This window comes from Equus quagga, chromosome 1, assembly GCF_021613505.1.
Source record: "Equus quagga isolate Etosha38 chromosome 1, UCLA_HA_Equagga_1.0, whole genome shotgun sequence".
Lineage (NCBI taxonomy): Eukaryota > Metazoa > Chordata > Mammalia > Perissodactyla > Equidae > Equus > Equus quagga.
Window position 1 is genome coordinate 74,388,348 of NC_060267.1, and position 18,540 is coordinate 74,406,887.

Sequence of the window (18,540 nt, forward strand, 5' to 3'; positions counted from 1 at the left end):
TTGTATGTGGGATGCTGCCACAGCATAGCTTGATGAGCAGTGTATAGGTCCGCACTTGGGATCTGAACCTGCGAACCCCGGACCTCCAAAGTGGAGCACACAAACTTAACCACTATGCCACAGGGCCAGCCCCTGCCACATCTGTTTGACATGCAACCATTCTATCCTGTCTTACCAATCTAGGGATGTTTCCAACGTGTACTTTTCTCTTTTGACTAGTATATATGTTAAGTTGTTTGTGGTGAGGGAACTTGCCACTAGAGAGGGCTTTAAAATTCGCAAGTCTGCTCTTGTCTCAAGAAAAACTCTTAACACCCCAAAGACTGAACCTATTGCTCACTAAATGAATAGAAGAAATAATCAGCCTCAACAGTTAAGACATTTAAAAGACTTGAGATACCATTGTCATCTATTAGGCTGGTAGTAGAGATAATCACAGTACGGAATTGTGAGGCTGCAGAGAAACAGGCAGCCTTCTGGTGGGAATAACAAATGCTACCACCTTCTGGAGGGTAAAGTAGGGGAAAGTTTTAAAAACTGTTTGTATTCCTTGACCCATCAATTCCACTTCTAGGCATCTTAAGGAAACAACACAGACATGCACAAAGCTGTCTGTTAAGTTGGCCACCACAATGTTAAATAATAGGGCCGTAGTAAATAACTCATGATCCGGTGGTACAATGGAATACCATGCAGTCATTAAAAATAACAGAATAGGGCATATTTTTTTGACTGCCCCTGGCCCTCTTCTGGTTCCCGCATCCTGGTTTTCCTTTGGGGAACAACTCCCCCCGACCCCCAAATCTATGTGGTTTGGGTGGGTGTCTTAGTTTGGGTTCCCCAGAGAAACGGACTTTGAGACGGTGATTTTTATGCAAAAAATTTATTGGGGAGTGTCAAAATCAACACATGTGGGGGTGTCCAGGAAGTGGGGCCTGGGCAGAGGGAGCAGTTGAACTGTGAAGGCCGTTGCCATAAGGGCCTCAGTTGGCCCCAGGGAGGCGCTCTGGAGCTGGCACCATCCCTTAACGTTGTCCCAACTTGAGACAAGGGCCTTGGAGTTCTGATCTTATATGTCCCACATCAGTCAACGGTTGAGAGCTGACCCTGGGAGGGCTGGCTCTCTGGCTAACGGCAGTTCCCAGAGAGGAACTTAGCTGAGAGCCAAGCTGCTGCTACTCCCAGCAGCCGGGGAAATGAGCGCCCCAGTCCTAAATGGGGAAGTTGGGTGCTGCACCCAGCACCCACTAGACGTGGGGCTGACCCCACCCCCATCCCACTCTCGGCCAGGTGCAGCCAATCTGAGCGTTCCAACTCCACATAACCCCTGCCTTCAAATAGTGACTGCTTCAGGGGTGGGCCCATGACTCAGGGAGATCCATGACGGGGATTTTTGCTGGAACAATTAGAAAGGAAAGAGGCGCTCTTGCTCGTGGGTCTGCTAGGCTGGGTCAGTGAAAGCACGGAACCTTCCTTGATAGCCCTGCACAGGGTCTATTCACCACTGAAGAAAAAGAGGCCCACACTCGGAAAAAGCAGGGCCAAGAGACGGAGAAGGGGAGCCCAGAAGCTATTCTTTGAGCAATTAAATCCACTACTTTAAAATCTCTGGGCTTTTCAGTTACACAAGCCAATATATTACCTTTTTGCATTAGCCAGATTAAGTGGGTTCTGACAAATCAATGGTGTACGAGAATAACAAGGAAATACTCATGATACCTTAAGGGGAAAAATCCACGTTATATATACATATAGTACTTATAGTAATGATGCCAGTTTTGTAAAACAAACGAATGTACACAGTAAAAACAAGAAAATGCAGCACGTAGAAACCATGGTTATAGTCCACCGGTGAGGTGGGAGTGCGGGGCTGCATTTAATTCTTTTCTCTAGGTTCGGCAAAGACGTCAGGGTCTGGGATTTGACTCCGCTTCCCTTACTTACCCCACCAAATCAACTGGCAGGATCCCCTGACACAGCGACAGGCCGGTTGATAGACCTGCTCCTGTCTCAAGGAAGTCCCACCACTTGTCCTTCCTCTCCCTCGGCATAATTGGTCCTCACGGCAGAGAAGCCGTCACCCCCGGCCCCTTAGGCCTCCAGCTCCTTTCCCACTTTGGCTCCAGCCACAAAGGATCACGGTTCTGATTGGCCAGGCCTGCGTCTTTGCCGTCTCCATCCCCACACCAACTCCGCTCATCCCAGAAGCTTCCCCGTGGAGAGGCGCGCTCGTGGGGGGCCCCCGACGCGGCTCGGGTTGCCAGTGTAGACGCGGGTATCATCTAGGCGCGGAAGGCAGCGAGGCGGGGTTCGGGCAGCTCGGGAGCCCCGGCGGCGGCGGCGGCCCAGGGCGCGGGGCGGGCGCGGCGGCTTCCCCGCCCCGAGCCGGCGCCGCCCCCGAGGGAGCGGAGCGAGCGCAGCGCCGCCGCCGCCATGGCTTCCGGGGCCAGCGTGCTCGCCCTGCAGCGCCTGGTGGAGCAGCTCAAGCTGGAGGCCGGCGTGGAGCGGATCAAGGTGCGCGCCGAGCGCGGCTGCGGCCCAGGCGCCAGAGGGGCGGCCGCGCGGACTGGCGCTCGGCCTCGGCGGGGCACCCTCGCAGGGCCGCGGGCCCGAGGGGCAGGAGGCCGCCGGCGGGCCCCGGGGAGACGCCCCTGTCCCCGCGAGGGTGGCCCGGGCCCGCGCGGCCGCGGGGCGTCTGCGTTCAGTGGCGTGGACGGGGACGGGACGCACGCGAGGAGAGCAGTAAGGCAGGCGGCGCTGGGGGCCTGCGCTCGGCCGCTGCGGGAGGATGGAGGCCGGAGACGCGGAGGCGACTGCAGGGGCGGGCCCTGGTGCGGATCGATGGGACGAGAGCGCGAGCAGGAGAAGGACGAGGCTCGGGGTCCGGCGTGCGGACGGGATGCGGGGCGCTGCCACCCGCGGCGGCAGAGAGGACGGGGAGAGCGGGCGCAGGGGGATGCTGGGTGCCGCTGTGGACGGGGGGACTGCGAGGGGACAGCCAGGAGGCTTTGGCTCCACGGGCTGAAGCTCGGAGACCCGGCTGAAAGAGGGAATTCGAGTGGATGGGGGTGAACACCCGGGGACCAGCCAACAGAGATGGCTGCGAGAAGAGGAGAACCAAGAGAAAGCAAGGAAAGGGTTTTCAGGAATTTGGGGCTTAGTCAACGGGTCCAATGTTTAGTGAGTTGATTAAAAAGCATCTGTTGTACGATTGTGTTTATCAACTAGTATGGCATTATTTGTGGAATGTGTGTATGAATGAACACTGCCGTGATGTGCCTCACTGATGCCTTTTCTGTGCCCCTGGCACTATCCTAGGTACCGAGAATACTGTGCCTCTAGTGGGGAAGGTAAATAATAAGCACATTAACCAATAAATAAAATAATTTCAGATAAGTGATGTGAAGATTATAAAACAAAGTAAAGAGAGAGGTTTGCAGAGGAGGTTTCAGTGACGTATGTAGTGGTAGAAGCAGGCTCTAGATTGTAACAGGGTCGGCAGACTTTAAGAAATTTGGTTTTAAAGAGGAACAACTTTTGTTTTAAATTTAGGAAATGAAAAGCCATATTTTGAAGGTAAAGGGAAGGAGCAAACGGTATTTTTCCGCCGAAGGGGAGAAACAAATGGAGGAGAGTTGTTGGTCCCTGAGTCAGGGGACCTGTCTATGGGGCGTGGGATTGGAGGGGCCCCTTCCGAGACAGAAAGGAAGGAGGTAAGGATATGGGTAAAGAGAGCTTTCCAGACATGGGCTTAAGGACTTGGATGATGCTAATTTTCTTTGTGAAACAGGAGACAGGTTTTCTTCCCCGGGGCAGAGGAAAGGGAGCTAATGGGGTCACAAGAGGGAGGGGGAGGGAGAGAGTGCTGCTGGGAAGGGGAGTGGACCTCCTAGCAGGCACATCCGTAGACACCTTGTGGTTCTGAAGACTGCTGTGAGATTGGAGACGGACTGTCCTGCTTGTGATTTTCCCCTCCTCCAGCAGTACATGGCCACCTAGGAATCTGAGTGACCAAGGTGAATGGTAGTTAACCCAAGTAGTGGGTTAGCAGGGGAGGTAAGCCAGAAACGTGTAAGTAGGGGTGGAGGGCAAGGAGTTTGAGGGTCTGCCCAGAAAGAGGCTGAACCTAGGCTGCATAGAGAAGGCACAGAGCCCGCCTCCTGGTGATGGGTCAGAGCAAAGGGCAGGAGGTGTTCTCCCTGAGACCACAGAGCAGGTGCAGTGAGACTGCAGGAGGCGGCGCCCTGGATGGTAGGAGATTGTGATTGGAAAGTAGAGTGCTGGCGTGTAAGATGTCAGACGTAGAGCAGTTATGGCTGTTGGCTGTCACTACTGGCAGTGAGGAGAAGGTTGTTTGAGAGGGGGTCAGGGAACTGAAACTGAAAACGTTCAGGCTGATGTTGGACCTGAGGTGGAAAGGAAACTGTGAGCCCGATGGCTGCCTACCCTGTGAAGTAGCTAGGGAAGATATTCTTGTCCACATTTAAAAAATAATGATGGGTGATGAAACTGAGATCGTTACCGCACAAAGGGCACGATCTGCTCACCCCAAGACAAAAGGCAGTCGCCAAGAGGCAAGATGGTGGCAGAGGAAGGGCATTTTATTACAGCTTGCTAGCAGGGGGGAAGATGGCTGACTAATGTCCAAAAGAACCATCTTCAGGGGGCACAGAAACTTGAAGCAGTTTTATAGGCCAGTGGGTTACAGGGGAGGGGTTAGGAATGTTGACCCTCTGGTGTTACAGACTGGGAGTGGCCACCCCAGATAGACTCTCTTTCTGGGGGTCATCGAATTCGTAAGGAACTCAAACGAGCATCTTATCGGAGCTGGGAGGTAGCTGCGCAAGCAGGGGTCATAAAATCTGCAGAGCAGGTAGATCTCCTGGAGGACGGTATCCAGCTGGGTTAGTCAGAGGTGAAAGTTACAATGTGGTTTCTTTTCTACAATATGGCTTCCCTTATGTCAGCCTTGTGTTGAGCCGGTATCAAGACCCAGGGAATTTGAGTGAATTGCTCAAGGTCACACAGATAATAAGCTTATTTGAGAGTGTCCTCGTGGTGGTATGGTCTGGGGCGCCTGCCAGGGCTTCTCTTAGGCAGCACCTAGGGAGTCAGGACAATCCGGGGTCTGGTCTGCCTCATTTCAGGGCTCAATAATGGATGTTCTCAGCACACCCAGAGATGTCTTCTCTTTAACAGACTTGCTAACTGGTAAATAAACCCGGACACCAATTTTCAAGCATATCATGGTGGGCATCCCTTCCCAGTGACTGGAATGCTCGATATCCTTCCAAGGACCCTGTCTTTCCTTAGGAGAAGCCGCCCAGAAGTTGCTGGGTGAACATGGCCTCAAACCAAGGAAAGTCATATAATTTGGGTGAAAATCATCCTGCCTCCAGTGGCAGGTGACGGCTTCCAAGTGTTTGGGCCTGTACTCTCCCAGTCTAGACTCTCTCTCCCTTGCAAGTGCTAGAGAAATGCTGATCACTTCTGCTCTTTTTTTCTTTGCATGTCCTCTCACCATATCTTTTTGAGTATGTTTTTTGGGCTAGGGTCCTGTTAGTCCCATTTTTCCGGGGTCCTGGGATATAGTCTCCTTTCACTCAGGTGTGGAGTTTACCTGTTCTCTCTGATGCAGAGATAGTGAGCATGAGTATAATTGGTTCCAAATTTCTTTTGAATTAATAACTTATATTTAACCATTAATGCCAATTACGATTAATGTGAAAATGTCAGAACTTCCGTCGGGGGAAAAGTAAGGTTGAACATTAGTCTGATAATATTTTGTGTTTATATTTATATAACATGAAGTAAACTTATTATATTAACAAAACCAAAATTCCTAAAGCATTCTAGAAACTAGAAAGTAACTGTAACATAAGGAGTTAATTTTCCAGTTATTTGGAAGCTTAGAAAATTAACACAAACTAGTGGTAATACTTGAACAGCAACTGCCATCATTTTTCTGCAATATGAGTGAGATTTTATACAAAATGCTTTTTCAAGGCAAGAAAAATGGAAAGTGAGGAAAGCTTCCAAGTAAAACTGTGGATCAAATGGAGGATAAGAGGAAAGGCAGGATAATACCTTGTAAGTGCTGCCTAATAAACTTGTCTAAAACTTGGTGGTTAAAAACAACGTTTATTAAGTCAATTCTTGGGTCAACAATTTAAGCTGGATTCAACTGTCCAGTTCTGCTGATCTTTGCTGGGCTCTCCCGTGCATCTGCCATCAAATGGAGGGTTGGCTGGTGGCTGCATGCTCTCGGATGGCCTCACTCACATGTCTGGAGGTTGGTAGGCAGGTGGCTGGGGGCTGGCTGACTGGTTCTCTTCTGCAAGACCCCCGGTTGGCTAGCTTGGGCTCATTAGATGGTGGTTTTAGGGTTTCACCGCAAAGCCTCTTGAGGACTAGGCTTGGCACTTCTCCGTTATTTCTCCCGCATCCTCCTGGTCAAAGCAAGTCCCAAAGCCAGCCCAGATTCAAGGGGTGGATAAATAGATTCCACCTCTTGGTAGAGGAGCTGCAAAATATTGTGATCATTTTTTTGGCAGTCTGCCACAAATACGTTGCTAATTGTGTGTCAGCACTGTCCTAAGTGCTTTATATGCATTAACTCGCTTAACTGCCACATCAACCTAATGAGGTAGGAACTCTTCCGAAATCCATTTCACAGCGAGATCGCACGTACTGAGAAGCTGCCCGAGGTCACACAGGCAGTGACGAGGCTGAGTCTGAGTCCAGACAGTCTGGTTCCAGAGGCTGTGCCCTTAACCAGTAAGCTATCCTGCCTCAGAAGCTTGGTGGAGGACCTTTGTCACTTGTGTTGAGCAGACTGGATAAGGCGCCAGCCTTAACATTCAAACAGTTTGCTCACATGGCAAACTTGGATATATCAATGCATGCTTCCTAAGTGAACATTTGTAAAGGGAACATTAGAATGAGCTATTTCTTTACTAATTCAGTCTCAAAACTAGGATTCTAAATGGATCAAAGATACAGCTTTATCTTTCCTTTATTGAACAAGCAACTAAACCAAATCCAAGTTGATAGAAATTGTAAGCTTTCCTCTTTGGAGTTCAGTTATTAGAACTTTCCTCACAAAAGAGACTTTTGGAGGTTGCGCAAAGTGTGGTCGGATTGTAAGATCCTTTTTCAGAGTATCGAATGGCCGCCCGCTGGGTCTGGCTGTGAGCAGCTGTGTCAGCTGTGGTGCCTGTTTCAGGTTTCTCAGGCAGCTGCAGAGCTTCAGCAGTACTGCATGCAGAATGCCTGCAAGGATGCCCTGCTGGTTGGTGTTCCAGCCGGAAGCAACCCCTTCCGGGAGCCCAGATCCTGCGCTTTACTCTGAAGACTGGTGAGTCATGATGCACTGTGCTGTCCTGGGGCCATGGCATTGTCACAGGGCTTCCCAAAGGATTTGGGCAACTGGGTTCTGAATGTCTGCTATTCTGGGGAGAATTAAAATAAGAAACAGCGAAATGCACACCTTTCCCTGATGGGTGACTCTAGTCTACAGTTACCTGGTCTGGGGAACACATCTACTTAGGAGAGACTCAATCCCCTTTGGCACCAACTCATGAGTGTGAATATCCTGTGTCCTTTAGCTCTTAAACTGAGTTGGCCCATGGTAATTTCTTGACCTTAATCCCGCCCTCTCTGTCCTTACACCATCCCAGAGTTGTGATCTGGTGCTTAGTGCTGTCACCTGACTCACTGCTCTTGGGCCTAAGGACTCCCCAGAGGAGGAGACTTGTTCCTGCCACTGGCTGTGATTCTCTCCCAAAGGCTTTCAGAATAATCGCTGTTTTAGTGGAGGAGGAAATGTAGCTACTGGGGAAAGTGTGAGTAGGGTTAAAAGAGCTTTAAAGATGGGTTTTTGAAATGAAAACCCCTCTCTGGTGGTGTATTAGAAATTTCATGGGTTCTAGTGCTGTGTATTGGGGTCCCATTCACATTTTCACTCTGTTTTTTTGGAAGAGGTCAGAGAATAGATTCTTGGAGTCTTTTGGGGCAATACTTCAAATTGTGTCTTCTAAGGGGTGTTCAGATAGTACGTAGTTATCTTTGGTCCTTTTTCACATGCTTGTAAGAGGAAATTGTTCACATTAAAAAGAAGAAAGTAATCATACTATCAGGTTCTGTTGTACCTTTGAATGGAAAATGTCCACATTTATGGTATTAAAAGAATAGTCTTATTGCTGGCATAGCACTTTCCTTTTTACAAAGCACTTTCATGGGTGCTACTCATTCAGTGGTGTGAATGTTTTTTGTGTTAACTTGTTACTTTCTACTTTGAAAATGCTCATGTGACCTATGAAATGATGAGTAGTTAATTTTATGTATAAATCTTACTAAAGTGAAAACCTACCAAATTCTCTTTTCAGTCGAGAAGAAGTTCGCTGAGGAATGCTTTCAAGTGCAAAGTGATGAATAACTGCCTCCAATTTCAAGAAAACAATTTTCTCCAGCCAAATGACTTTGAGATATTTCAGCCCTTTCCTGTGGCCTGGTCCTATAGCCAAAATTCTACAAAAATTGATGAGTTTCTGCTCAGATAAGGAAACTGGGTGAAGTAGGAGACTTTAAATAACAATGGCCTGTTTCTTTTGGTGAAGTGCTTTATACTTAAGACAACCTGAAACGTTCCCACCAAATATACCGACACACACCTCTTTCATAAGGGAATTCCTAGTGTTTCTATACCTGGAATATTATGTATGTTTATTTACAGGGTGTTTACATTTTGGGAAAGAAAACATTTTTATTTGTTAAAAAAATTGAATATTTGCAATTTGTCGTTCCTAAGATTTTTATACCATAACAAAATTTGTTCTTTTCTCATGAATTTACAATTTCTAAATGAAGACAAGCAAGTATAAAATTGGGGGAAGAATAGGCTTTACTAATCAAATGATGTCCTGATTTTTCTAAATGAGAAGATAGTTTTACTTGTAACACTAAACATGGGAGCTGTTTCTTAGCAAACTTGTTTGGGAAGATTAATGTTGAGTTATGTGTTAGGGATGTGATGACCCTAGCTTGTGTATGAAGCACATTTGGTCTTTGTCTTCTTACGTTCCTCTACTTTATAGTTGTGGTTGTACTTTTAAGAAAAATACTACATTATTTCATGTCTTTAAAAAAAATGCTTAAAATATGACCTATAGAACATTGTAAAGGATTAAAAACAAAGTAATGTGAAAATATTACAACCTAAATGAGTTCTTAATATCACAAGTGTTTTACTTTGATAATGTGCCTTTGGTTTAATTGGGGACACTTTTAAAAGGCAACTTTATTTGTGTTTGTAATAATCTTTGAAGAGCTTGGAAATAAAATTTCTGCTTAATTCATCATTTTCTATGACAGCAACACTTTGGTCTGATTTTGTTTTAAGGTTTCATGGATTTCTGTTTGCTTGTGAGATGGAGTATTGGAGGTGGGAAGTGAAATTTTTGTTTATAAGTTCTTGTAGAATTTTGTAAAAAATAGATATATGTGCAACATGTGGAAATATCTCAATTACTGGCAACGTTTGCTCTTTGAAATAGCTATGTATAAACCCATAAAGAAAGAAATGAAAATATCTTTGAGCATAAGTAGTGTTACAAGAGAGAAAGTAGAAGCATTAGATGAACCCCCTTAACTTGTGGTCACTAACTGTCCAAATCTAGGTGATCTGAGTCCCTCCCATTGGAGCATAAGTCAGGTATCCTTTTTCTAAGCCCTCCGTTTGTTCTCTGGATCTGTTTCGTCTTCCCTGAAGTGTCACACTATCAATTATCCTTTCTCTCCTTTATTTTCAACCTCTCTCTTGGAGCCTTTCTATCAGCATTTAAACATGTTCCATTGTTCATCTTAACAACAATAAGTATTTTTGAAAATCTCCATTAAAAAAAACAAAGTTTTGGTTATATGAGTAAGTCCTAGAGATCTACTGTACAGCACAGTGCCTATAGTTAACAATACTGTATTGTATACTTAAAAATTTGCTGAGAGAGTAGATTTAATGTTGTGTTCTTGTCACAACAAAGAATACTAAGAGTGCAGGAGGAAACTTTTGGAGGTGGTGGATGCGTTTATGGCACAGATCGTGGTGATGGTTTAACAGGTGTGTACTTATCTCCAGACTCATCAAGTTGTATACATTAATTACGTACAGCTTTTTGTTATGTCACAAAAAAGTCTTCTCTTGAGTCCACGTTCCCCTTCAGCAAAAACTTTATAAAATAGTACAAGAAAACTATAGAGATCTCATTTATGAACATAGATGTAAATGTCCTAAATATCACAAATCATTCAGTAGCGTACCGAGAGAAGATAGAATCTGACAAAGCTAGTTCAATATAAGGAAAAGTCCCAATGTAATTCATTACATGAATGGTTTAAAGAAGAAAATCTATGCCAACAAGTCATTTGATAAAATTCAATAGCCATTCTAAATAAAAACTAAGTGGATTGGTGAAACAGTAATAGAAGTTAAAGATGATAAAGGCAGTTTATCAAAACCAATAGCAAATTTCATACTACATGATGAAATATGGAAGCATTTAGCATACTAAGAACAAAACAAGGATACCTTTTATCATCACTATTCAGCATTACTTTGGAAGTCCCAGCTAATTCAGGAAGATAGAAAATGAAGTGGTGTAAACATTTGAGAAGAAAGAATATCTGTATTTATGGATTATATAATTGTACTCCTTTAAAACTCATGAGAATCTAGTAAGAGAAATACTTGAATTTGTAATAGAATTTGGGAGGCTGGCTGGATACAAAGTATGTATAGAAAAATAAAAGGCATTTTCTACACTGGCAAACGCGAGTTAAAAATGGAAATGGAAACTATATCTCATTTCCACTTTAAAGACAAAACTGTAAAAAATACTTGAGAATAAATTTAACAACAGTGCAAGAGTCATAAAGGTTTTATTGATATTTATAGAACAGGGTCTAAATAAATTTCAGGATATTAAGACAATTTTATTAAAATGCACTCAGTAGAATTCATATATAAATTTAATGGAATTCCTATTTTACTTTTTTCTTTTAGGGAAACTGGTTAAAATATCTAAGAAGTTCATATGGAAACTCAAGTGTCCACGAACAGCTTTTAACTCTGTGTGTGTGTGTGTATAAAGCAAGGGAGGGTGTAACTTGCCTTACTAGACAATAAAACTCACTTTGAAGCTGCTGAATCGAAACAATATTATTTTTAAAAACAAAATTAAAAACAAAAAGAAAACCCCAAATAAAGAATTTTGTGATATAGGAATAGGCAAGTAGATGATTGGATCATAAAGTTCAGGAGTAGACGACTATTTTTTTCTATTCAGTGGTAAGTATGGTTTACTTAATAAATGGTGCTGGCATTATGGGCTCGCCATTTGGAAGAAAACAAAGTTGGGCCTGTATTACACTGTATAAGAAAAATCCACATGGGTTCAAGAAAGATAACACAAAAGCATTAGAAGAGAAAGTGGGAGAATGGTTATATAACTTTAGGATAAAAGAGGTCTTCCTGAGCAAGGCAGGAAACCCAGAAATCAAAAAAGAAAAGATGTGCATATTAAATTAAATAAATAAGCAATTTAATTTAAATAAACAATTGAAATATTGAATTAAAAACTCTTGTATGGTAAAAATAACAAACCAAATGAAAAAAAAGCAAAAGACAGAAAACGTGTATTTTTTTCATCCTTCTGTAGGGGAAGAAGACATATGCTCTACCCTCTGGGTCCTTCTGGCTGAGCTATGAATTAAATTCACATGCGACAGAATAACAGGAGAAAATCAAACAAAGCTTTATAACGTATACATGGGAGACACTCAGGAAAACTGAGCAACTTGCCAAAATGGCAGAGGCTCTCATCTTCAGCTAAAGACAAAGGAGGATGTTGGGGATAGTGGTTTGGATTTCAGAGGGGAGGAAGACAATTTACATGGAGACAGAAATGTAAATGGGCCAACTATACACAATGTGACCTGAGAGATACGTTTTACAGTACATTACAGTTATCTTATGGTATTAGCTCCTTCCTGGAACAGGCCCTTCTATTTTAAATTCTTTCAGGCAGTTGTGGTGGGGGGAGGAGATCAAAGTTTCTTTCAGAGTCTTTTGTTCCTAAAATTAATCAAGCCAAAGAGACATATTTTGAGGTGGCCAATCTGATCCCCCACACCTCATTTTGGATTGTTATAGCAACCAAAGGCCTTCCAACCCAGGCTACTCCATCTATTAAAATTGTTGGAGTCCTTGTTTTTTTTGGGGGGGGCTTATTATCTGGGGAGAATAACAAGGCTCTGACTGTGAGAAGCAAGGGGTGGGACACCCTGGTGTTGGTCCCCAGTTGTACACTGAGTCTCAGTGGCAAGGGAAGGAGGGTCTCAGGTCCACTCACAATTGGAAGGGTCAGCTGATGTTCTGGAGAGGCCTGCAGTTTGGGGTGGGCCTAGGAGCTTGGGTTACGGCCACTCAAAAGCCCTCAAAGGTGAGCATCTCTGTCACCAGCAATGGATCTAAGGGCAAGTTAATTCCCCCTAGAACATGAAAAACCTCACAGGGAAATGCTTTCACAGAAAGAATGGAAGTTTCTATTGCAAGAGCTAATTTTGGACGTTGGCTGTTCCAAACAATTCCACGTGACACATGTTTGGGAGAGGATCTTGGAGGCTGGACTGACATTTCTGGCTCCCTAATAAGAGCCTATCCAGACCCTTTAGGCTTTTCCTATGGACCAGTCCAACCTGTCATGCGGTAATCACTCCCTGGAAATGCTCTGCTGGAGCGCAGCTCACCTACTTTATCCACTTTTCCCGGGCTCCCAACACAAGACTTACCTCCCAATAATACCTCTGAAAGGCTGCTCCAGGCCCAGGCAAAATGTGTCTTTTTTTAAACAGCAAGCATCATTGAGAAATGCAGGCAGAAGGACTCAGACGCTTTCACTCCATTTGGTGAGGGAGCAGAGAGGGGTGTTGATAGCTTGGCCTGAAGGCTCTATGGCCTATGAAGAAACTCCTCTCCCCTGGAAGCTGATTAAAGATGGGATAAAGCAGATCTGCAAGCTGGGGGTCCTTAGCCTTACCTTAGTTTAGGAGCAATCCTGCCAAAACTTTAAGAAAGTAGAACAGAAATTCTAATTAGATTTCCGGAAATGGTTTCTCTTTAAAGTCTCCACCCCCTACATACCCAAGCAAAAGCAAACATCCTAGAAATAAAAGCATAGAAAGAGAAGAGTAGAAAGAGGAAAGTAGGAGAGGCCGTGTAAAGTCAAGTTAAGCCTGTTTGAAAAAAGGAGAAAGTGATTAACAGTATCTAGAGCTGAAGAGAGGTCAAGTAAGACGACGTCTGAATGTCCTTTGGCTCTAAGAAGGTAGAGGCCAATTTCAGTAGTAACGGTGAAAATTTCAGAAGCCAGGAAGAGGAGAGAGTATGTCTGTAGTCTTCAAAAATTTCTGCTTGTGTACCACCTAAAATAAAGTAAAAAACCTGTTTATCTCCATTTTAGAGTTGACATACAAAAGTTTCATCACAACTTTGAATAGTAGCAAAGAATATAATTTTATTAGAAATTCTGACATATTAAAATAAAATGATTACATCTTTCTTTTAAATGAATTAAATGGAATACAAATACCATAATAATTAGAAACCTACCATCATCCATTTAAAAATACACAAACTATCCTCCAAAAATGTTGTACCAACAATATAGGAAAGTGTTCTTTTTCTCTGATATTCTGACACTGGATATTATGAATTTTCAAAAATTTTGTCCATCCAATAGGTGAAAAAACGGTAACTTTTTGTTTTAATTTACATTTGCCTAATAAATAATGAAGCTGCCTATTACTTCAAATGTTTATTGCCTATTTTTGTTTCTTCTGTGAAATATCTATTCATATATCTTGACCTTCCAAAGAAAACTAAATAACCCTTTTATATACAAACACTAAAGTTTTCTATTTCTTAAAAAAAAAAAAGGCTTGGGATGTTTAGGTGAATGTAGGAGATATTTAGATCTTATTGCAATTATTATGCTAATTGGAACATTTTGCTTACAAAGATGCAAACTATAGAATATATATTATGAAAATTTAATATAGAAACACTGAGAACATTTAAGAACAATTGCATTTTCTTTAATGTATGGGCAAATCTAAATCATTTTGTTATGGAGTTATCACCAAAAACAGTGGAGTATGGCGTGTAGCACCACTCTCTCTCTTAAAAAAACCTCAGCCGAGTCTGTCCATCAGCCCTCCCAGGGATTTTCTCATACACTAGACGCCGTTTTTTGAACTGTGGTAGTTGTGAGCACATGAAATCTGTTAAAAGGAGACAAAGGAAAACCATTTTATTGCTGATAAGAATAAAGTCTAGCTATTTTTTTCCAGCTATTCAAGTGGAGCCTTTCACTTCATCATCTATCTACAAAGTGTTAAATTTTCCAAAGTGGGATAAAATAATGACTATTAAAAAATTACATTTTTTAGCATATGTGCACCTGTACCTAATGGCCCAGTACTAAAAATTAGTGTTAAATACACGTTAGTTGTATGTTCATGCCTTATACAAAAAATTAAATCTCCCTGGATTCTTGAGTTTCCCTCATTAAGCCATTTCCTTAACCCACACCTGTACTGTTGTGGAAGGTATCCTGAGTTCTTGTATATGATAGGTGGTGCTCATGTATGGACTTACCTCATATGACTGTCTTTTATATGACACATTAGCCTGAAATATTCTAGATTTGGATACTTACAGAGGTCGATTGATTGAATCAGTAAAAAAAGGAAGGCTAAAATATTTAAAAGTTTTCTTAATTTTCCTGATATATTTTCATGATTGGAGCAGTTGGATGCCATTATAAGCAAATTTAAAAAGCAATGTACTAGGCAATTTTATCAGAGAGATCACAAATATACACCTACAAGACAAATGGAAAATTATCTTGAGGTTATGCCAGTGGCTCTGGATAAATTTTCTTTCTTTCTTTCTTTTTTATTCTTGAGGAAGATTGTCCCTGAGCTAACATCTGTGCCAATCTTTCCTCTATTTTGTATGTGGGGTGCCGTCACCACATGGCTTGATGAGTGGTGTAGGTCTGCACTAGGGATCCAAACCCAGGAACCTGGGGTCGCTGCAGCGGAGTGTGCCAGACTTAACCACTATACCACCAGGCTGGCCCCGGATAAATTTTCTAGGGCTGCATCAATAAGAATTCAAAAAGGGTTATATCTTAAATAACATATTTGGAGGTAATCAAAAAGGGTTATATCTTAAATAACATATTTGGAGGTAATGATGTGCTATGGAAAACCACAGCAAAAAAGTCAAAAGTTGCCATAGTGATAATGAAGATACTAACATCAAAGATTTATGTGAAATGTTTGAATGAAATTGTTTTATGGAAATAATTGGAAAGTAGAAAACAGCAATACTTCTAAACCAACATTATTTATATAATATATGATTTAAAAAATATATTTATAGCTAAATTAATGAATTAAAATGTAGGTAGATATTTGACTATTCCATTCATATTCCTAAATGCTTAACTACTAACATTATAAAAAAATAATTTATGAGATCTTATCACTGAGAAAATGATAAAGGGGATTATCTTATATATTGGGGCACCCTATGTTCAAAAATACATATCAATTCATATGCTTAATTTGTTTCAGAGTGGAAAAAAGATGGAATTTCATTCAGTTCATTTATGAAGGTGGAATAACCTTCATGTCAAAATACGACAGAGTACAAATACAGAACACAATTGATTAATTTCATTATGAATGTAGATATGAAAATCATAAATAAACATTAGCAACCATATTCAACAGCATATTAGAAGAATCACTCCTCAAAAGCCAATTAGGTTTATCACAGAAATGGCAAAAATGATTTAATATTAGTAAACTCATAAATATAATCCTTGGCATTAATAGATCAGTGGAGAAAACCTGTTTGATTTTCCCCAATAGGTGCCAAAGAGTTTGGATAAAATTCAACATCTGTTTCTCACAAAAGTTTTTACAGAACTAGAGATAGAAGGCTTCCCATTGAAATTAGGAACAGAACAAATTATGACTATTATATGGGACCAAATCCAAGTTCTGTGAGTCCTGGGGCTTATACAATTTGGGAGGACTTCGTTTAATAAAACAATACAAGATTTTCTGGGCTCTTCTCAGGCCTTACAAGAGGGCCTGTGCAAAAGAAGAGCTTTGAAGCTCCTCCCTTCTCCTTTTCTTCTTTTTTTTCCCCATCATAGTCAGGCCACCTTGTATTGCATTAGAACTTAATATTTTGTTCTATAGGCTCAGGCCAATACAATAAGAAATGACACAGAAAGAAAAGGTATAATTATGAAAAATGAGAAAACAAATTTATCCATTTAAAAAATTGATATAATTCAATGTTCAGAAATATCAACTGTAAAATAGAGCCAATAGTAGTATCTATTTAATAGGAATTGTCAGAATTAAATAATCCACATAAAGGGCTTAGAAAGGCAACTGGCATATAATAAACTCTTAATAAGTAAGTCCATTAAATATTCCTGCCTGACAGAGGCTAATTTCCTAATTCACTGATTTCTCTGTTTAATCTTTGCTAATTTTAGTCTTCCGCTTTACTTAGATTTGTTCTGTGTTTTTATTTTTAACTTCTTAAAGTGAGGCTTACTTCTTCTAGAGCGACAAGAATTTGAGATATTTTCTTTGCATTTATTTTCTCAGAAGTCTATAATTAGAATTTTGATTTTTCTCCTCCACCCAAAAGTCCCTGAAGATCCCTTAAGTGCAGTAAGTAAAACGATTTCTTTTTTTGTGATTTGGTGGTGGTTCTATCTTTGTAAATTACATTTGCGAGTAGTACTATCAACTATTGGATAGTGTTACCTGTTAGTGATTTCTTGTCTCCTGAGTCAGATGAAGATTCCAAGTGCCTCTTCTGTCCTAAACATTTTCCAGCTCTTTGGTAGAAATAAAGACTGTTGAATTCTTTTGGATTTACATTAGAATCAGAAGCACAAAATGAATCCAAACTGGGGACAGATGGTAATTCTCTCCAGAACGTGTTTTTAGTCCCAGTATGTGAACTTTCACGTATAAAGCTGTCTAACTCATCTGACAGACATCTTTGCTGATTAGTGAATAAATTATCTTTCTGAGAGTACCATTTGCCACATGTGGTCCGCTCTGCACCATATTGTAAGTTGAACGAGTGATTCTGTTGTTCCCAGACATTTTCCTTAAAGTTCCAATGAAGAGGAGATTGAGAGCCCTCTAGTGAAAAGAGAGGGGCAGATACTTCTTTATTTATACGTCCTTTTGCTTCATGTGTTCCCTTCTTTGGATAATTTATAAAATTAGAGGTAAGTCTCCTCTGAGTGTCAATTGGTGATATTATGGTTTCACCATTCATTTGTGTTAGACCCAAAGAAAAGACATCTGACTCTGAGCCATTCTGGTTTAGAAAGGAGTTTCCAGCCACGTTCCTTGATTCTCTATTAATCAGGAAAGGATTGTTCTGCACCATGTTAGGGTTACAACTGGAGTCTTTCCAGTAGCTGGTTTGATTGTAAGAAGCCACAGGTGGTGAAATACATGGCATGTCTCTCAGTGCCATAAGGGAAGAGTTGTCATTTGAAGCGGTGTTTGTGTCGTCATGCGCTGTCTCTCCTAAGTCTGAATATTGGTCATATTTGTTATGTTCTTGAATGACAGAGTCTGAAGAGCCCGAAGCTGAAGTCTGAGAAGTAAAGGTACTAGTCTGATTCCCATTTTCCTGAAGTGACGAAATTTGAGGTGATTTTATTACAGAAGAAGAATTAATCTTGAATAAGGAAGTGATGCCACAAAAATGCTAAAATATTAAAAATATTAATTAATATAATACAAATACAATATAAACATTAGTAAAGTAAATATAAATAGTGATGCTTATCTATATGGAAAGAAGGCAAATTATAACTAAGCAGTCCATTCATAGGTATTATTCTGATCCATGTAATAAGAACATAATTAGGATCCATTAAAAGAAAAACTTACTGAATTTGCATCTATTTTCTAATCACTTGTAATAGAATTTTTAGGTACATAAGTTATACATGAATACTATTTCCTTGATAAAAATTTAAAAACTTTACCAATAGGGCTAAAGTTCTTTCTAACTACTACTATAATGAGGGCATCAGGATTGTTTGAAAGAGATAATGTAAACACATATAGAGTGTGTAATTGAATATTTGTGGGGACAATAACATTTCAAAATGATTTAAAGTGTGATAAACTGACTGCACCAAATTATCTATATAAGATAGCTTTAAAATGTATAATGTGATTGACAGCCAATGAGAATTCATATGAAATTTAGTTCAAGGAAATTATTTTTTTGCTACGTGAAGACCAAAACAATTAAACTTGGATACCTTCATTTTGAAAACCTTTATGTAAAAACAGATACTCAAATGGAAAAGAAATAAACTCATATAAGAATATAGATGTCAAACTGACCTTTAACAC

At 41.3% G+C, this 18,540-nt stretch overlaps 1 protein-coding gene across 1 annotated transcript in view; it reads right to left on the bottom strand.

Moving 5' to 3' along the window:
* Positions 1 to 14,125: 14,125 nt before the first annotated feature.
* The window catches only part of SHOC1 (shortage in chiasmata 1), a 75,936-nt gene continuing 71,521 nt past the window's right edge, over positions 14,126 to 18,540 (bottom strand). Inside the window, exons 27-28 of the mRNA XM_046684203.1 lie at positions 16,915 to 17,881; positions 14,126 to 14,334 (exon numbers count right to left, since the gene is read on the bottom strand). Coding sequence (XP_046540159.1) covers positions 14,234 to 14,334; positions 16,915 to 17,881 — 1,068 coding nt within the window. The 3' untranslated portion in view covers positions 14,126 to 14,233. The remainder of the gene's footprint in view (positions 14,335 to 16,914; positions 17,882 to 18,540) is intronic.